The 5,073-nt window shown below is 38.3% G+C and overlaps 1 protein-coding gene across 1 annotated transcript; it reads right to left on the reverse strand.

Annotated features, from left to right (window-relative positions):
• Window positions 1–213: 213 nt before the first annotated feature.
• Window positions 214–4,128, reverse strand: LOC123318338. Its single transcript, XM_044904948.1, has one exon. It carries the CDS (start codon window positions 4,126–4,128, stop codon window positions 214–216), a length of 3,915 nt encoding a protein of 1,304 aa, XP_044760883.1.
• Between the last annotated feature and the right edge of the window lie 945 nt (window positions 4,129–5,073).

A 5,073-nucleotide genomic window follows, 5' to 3' on the forward strand; every position in this document is an offset into this window, starting at 1 on the left:
GCCGTTGGATATACAGATAATTGAAAATTTCTTGGTTTTAAAATATATATTCGTAATTACAATCTCTTGGCTTAATCTAATGTGTTACATTCGATGTCGTACAGCGCAATTCATTCAATATGCGTTATCTTCCGCACAGAAGTCATATTACACATGTTTATAATATAAAGGCGTTCACATGCAATGTACAAACCGCGCACAGGGTGTCACAAACTAAACATCTTCCCCCCCCTCGAATCCCTTTGGACTTCGAGGAACTTCCGCTGTTGGTGGTACCGGCAGGGAGCAAAGATTGTGCACAGCTCTTCGGATGATACCCTTGGATGTGTAAAGCTCAGCCACTCTTGAAACTCCATCCGATCCGGGAAACAATTTCGAAACTCGGGCCATACGCCATTTCAAAGGAGGAACGTTGGCTTCCTTGATGACAACCAGATCGCCTTCCTTTAGCCCTTCTTGCTTGATGCGCCATTTGGACCTTTGTTGTAATTCGCTGAGATATTCATTCTTCCAACGATGCCAAAAATGTTGACGCATGCTCTCGAGGTTCTGAAATCTGCTGAGCCTGTTAGGATTTGCTTGTAAGAGATTTTCTACTGGCAATGAAGTGAGTGGCCTGCCTATGAGGAAATGTGCTGGAGTTAAAGGATTAAGGTCTGTAGGATCAGAAGAAAGTGGGGTCAATGGTCTGGAATTAAGGATTGCTTCAATTTGCGTAAATAATGTTGTTAGTTCTTCAAATGTCAAATGTTTGTCTCCTAAGATTCTAGTGATATGGTATTTGGCGGATTTAATGCCCGCTTCCCAAAGCCCACCGAAGTGAGGGGAGTATGCTGGTGAAAACTTGAAATTAATGCCCTCATTTGCTGCAAAACCTGAGATTTCTTCGTTATTTGTTTTTAAGAATCTCGCGATTTCGTTGCCCGCGCCGACAAAATTTGTGCCATTATCACATAACAATTGAAGAGGCTTTCCTCTTCGAGATATAAACCGTCGCAAGCATAAAATGAAAACATCAGACGTAAGGTCGCTTGCTACCTCTAAATGTAAAGCCTTAGTGGCAAAACATACAAATAGACATAAATAACATTTTGTTATTTTGCAACCGCGACCCTTTCGGTCTGTGATGTAAAATGGACCGCCAAAATCGACACCGCTAACCTGAAATGGAGAACTTGGGATGACTCTAGAAGCAGGTAAGTTACCCATTAGTGGATTTAAACATTTAGCTTTCATTATTCTACATATCTTGCAATTATTTATGGTGCTTCTAGCTAAGATTCTACCTCTTAAAGGCCAAAATTCATTTCTTAAATCACTCAACAAAAGCTGAGGTCCACAATGCATAAGTTTGATGTGATGATAGGAAAATAGCAATTTTGTGAAGTTATGATTTATATCTAACAAAGCAGGATGTTTTCTATCATAGCTAACCTTCGACTTCTGTATGCGGCCACCAACACGAAGTATGCCATTCTCATCAAGGAACGGACTGAGCGACAACATACGAGAATAAGAGGGTAAGTTCTGCTTATTACTTAAAATTCTGATTTCATTTAAGAAGCAATCTCTCTGGTGCAGTTTTATCAACAATTGGAGTGAAGAATGTAACTCAACAGTGGACAATGAACTTGAAAATTTATCGACTTTATTGCGCGAATTTGAGATGAAACGTAAAACGTAGGCTACAGACCTCTGTAAAGTTGAAAATCTTGAATATTTATCGAAGTTTATCAAAGAGTTAACATGAATAGTAGAATTGAGTGTAGTCGTAGCGTGTAAACATTTAGCAGTAGTTTTCTTCTCGGGTAAATCGAGAATATTTTTTGTGTTCATTGTTTGAGGCCAGCTACAAGGATCCTCAAATAAAAATGGTGGACCTTCCCACCAAAGTGTAGCTGACTGCATACACTTAGGATTTACACCTCTAGAGGCCATATCCGCTGGATTTTTATCGCCTGGCACATGCCTCCAGGTACCAGATGCAGTCAATTCTTGTACTTCACTGACACGGTTGGCGACAAAGGGTTGCAAGTTACAAGCTTCAGAGGACAACCAACCTAAAACAATCGTTGAATCAGTCCAATGATAGGAAGAAGTTATATCACAACGGAGTGATTTCGCAACCTTTGAGCTCAGTCGTGCTGACAGTAATGCCCCGCACAGCTCAAGGCGTGGTATTGTCGTAGGTTTTACTGGAGCGACTCTGGTTTTGGCGCAGACTAATTTGACGAAAATGTTGCCTGAGCTATCTATCGACCTGAGGTAAATAGCTGCAGCATATGCTGCCTGTGAAGCATCTGAGAATGAATGTAATTCTATAATAACGGGCTGATTGATGAGTATATGTCTACCAATTCCGACCTTTGATACTGTGTTCAAATTAATTGTAAAATTCCGCCACTCTGATTCTAATTTATCATCTACTGGGTCGTCCCATCCCAGTTTGGATTGCCATAATTTTTGTAGTATTATCTTCGGCACGATAGTACAAGGGCTTAGCAAACCCAATGGATCAAAGAGTTTAGCAGAATTGGACAAAATAGTACGTTTAGTTACATTTTTGTTTAAGTTGATGTTTTCAACTGAAAATTGCAGAATGTCATTTAATGGATCCCATTTCAATCCCAAGACACTGGATGGTGAAGAAACATCTAAGTCCTTAGGTGTAGAGATATTTGACTGGAATTGAAAGATAGATGGGCAGTTTGTACGCCACCTTCGTAACGGAAGACCAGCCGATCTTAAAATTTCAGTGATTGATTGAACTATATGGATCAACTCAGCTGGGTCATCAGTACCAGAAAGTAAATCATCGATGTAAAAATCGTCCTTTATACATTTTGAGACTACTTCATCACAATCATTACAATCCAATCCAAGTTGGTGAAGACATCTCGTACTCAAAAATGGTGCTGATGCAGTACCATAGGTTACTGTATTCAAACGAAATACCCTAATGGTCTGGGTCGGATCATCGTGCCACAAAATTAATTGTAGTATTCGTTGCTCGGGCTCAACGAGGATCTGACGGTACATTTTTTCCACATCAGCTGACACCACAAACTTGTGCTGTCTATACCTCAGTAAAATTGAGAACAAGTCGTTTTGTACTACTGGTCCGATATATTGTATATCGTTCAACGATATACCCGTAGAGGTTTTTGCAGAAGCATCAAAAACAACTCGTAGTTTTGTTGTTTCACTAGTTTCCTTCAATACTGCATGATGTGGAAGGTAGCAACCAAATATAGGTTTAGGAATTTCAGTCATGTGTCCCAATTGTTCATATTCTCTAATAAATTTACGATACTCCTCCTTGAAAACAGGTTTGCGCTTAAATTTTTCTTCCAATTGCATTAACCTTTTTTCGGCAATTTTATATGAATCACCTAGAACTGATGAGCTCTCTTTTAGTGGTATTCGAACACAAAATCTACCATCATGTTCACGATGAGTAGTTCGACTGAATAAGTTCTCGCAGTAGTTGTTTTTGAGATTTTTATTATCTCTAGGAATTTCCTCCAGTTCCCAAAATTTTGCTAATTGTTTACTTATTTCCTTTGAGAAGTGGCAATATATTTTAGTATTTTTGTCTTTATCGTGAGTATTCCCCCTCATGGGGCCAGCTACTATCCAACCCAGGTAGGTTTCCTGTAATATAGGACCTTGATGTCCCAGGATAAGCCTATTTGGCTTAAGCAGATCCCAAAAGATATCAGCACCTAACAGTAAATCTATTACTGAAGGTTGATGAAACCCTGGATCGGCTAGGTGCAAAGAGCTAGGGACTCCTAGATTCTCGATACGCAAAGTACAATGGGGCACATTATCAGTAATTTTAGGTAGAATAAAGCAATTTATGTTCATATTAAAGTTGTTGTGAAGCGATTGTATATTTATGTTGCAATGTTCATTGACATTTAGTAGCATATTTCCCAAACCAGAAATATATTGATGATATTTTTTTATTTTGTAGATACCTAAATTTTGTTGAGCCTTATAGCTAATAAAAGATGATTGACTGCCGCAGTCCAGCAAAGCCCTGAGAATAAATGTTTTGTCCTTGTTTGTCACCCTGACCAACGCCGTGGAAAGAAGAGCTTGATTGGTGGAGACAGCAGACATAGCAATAGAAGTGCCAGATGAGCTTGCTACCGTGGACTCGACTGCAGGATTTGAAAAATTCGAATTTTCACTTGTATTTAAACTATTGTTATTAGTATTAACTGCAGATTGTTCATTTTTTATTTGTTGTATTGATTGTTGTAAAGGTAATTGCTTATGTAACAATGTATTATGTCTTCGATGGCATATTCTACAACCGCCCAACTTACATTGATAGGATTGGTGGCCGCCTCGAAGACAGTTAGTGCACAGTTTTAATGAAGAGATTTTAGCGATTCGCTCTTCTATAGGCAATGATTTAAATTTAGAGCACTCATGAATTTTATGTTCTAGTTTACATATAAGACACCCTTTAGAAGGTGAAAGATCATGTGAGGACGCAATGAAGGATTTGTTATTTATTTTTGGTAAGCTATGACGTTTCTCATTGTTCTTAACAGATTTACAAGCATTCATAGTTTCTAAGACAACAGATCTCTGACGAAGAAATGAATAAAATTCTTCTAAAGTAACTGAGTCTATATCACTCCTAAACTCCTCCCATTTTCTCGAGGTTACGGTGTCTAACCTTGAAGATGCAAAATAAATGATTATAGTATCCCACTGATCAGTAGGTTCTCCCAAAGACTTTAAAGCACTCAAATTTTTATTTAATGAATCCATAATATACCGCAATCCACTGTCAGTTTCTCGCTGTAGTGGTTCAATAGCAAAGAGACACCTTAAGTGTTCATTAATAAGAAGACGTTTATTGTTATAACGTTGGCTCAGTAAATCCCAAGCAACAGCATAATTATCATGTGATACTGTAATAGAACTGAGTATAGACGATGCTGAACCTTCTAAGAAGGATAAGAGATAATGGAATTTACTGACATTGTCAATACTGTTATTATCGTGAATTAATGACGTAAATGTATCTCTAAATGATATCCATTTGTTTTG

Source organism: Coccinella septempunctata, chromosome 8, assembly GCF_907165205.1.
Source record: "Coccinella septempunctata chromosome 8, icCocSept1.1, whole genome shotgun sequence".
NCBI lineage: Eukaryota > Metazoa > Arthropoda > Insecta > Coleoptera > Coccinellidae > Coccinella > Coccinella septempunctata.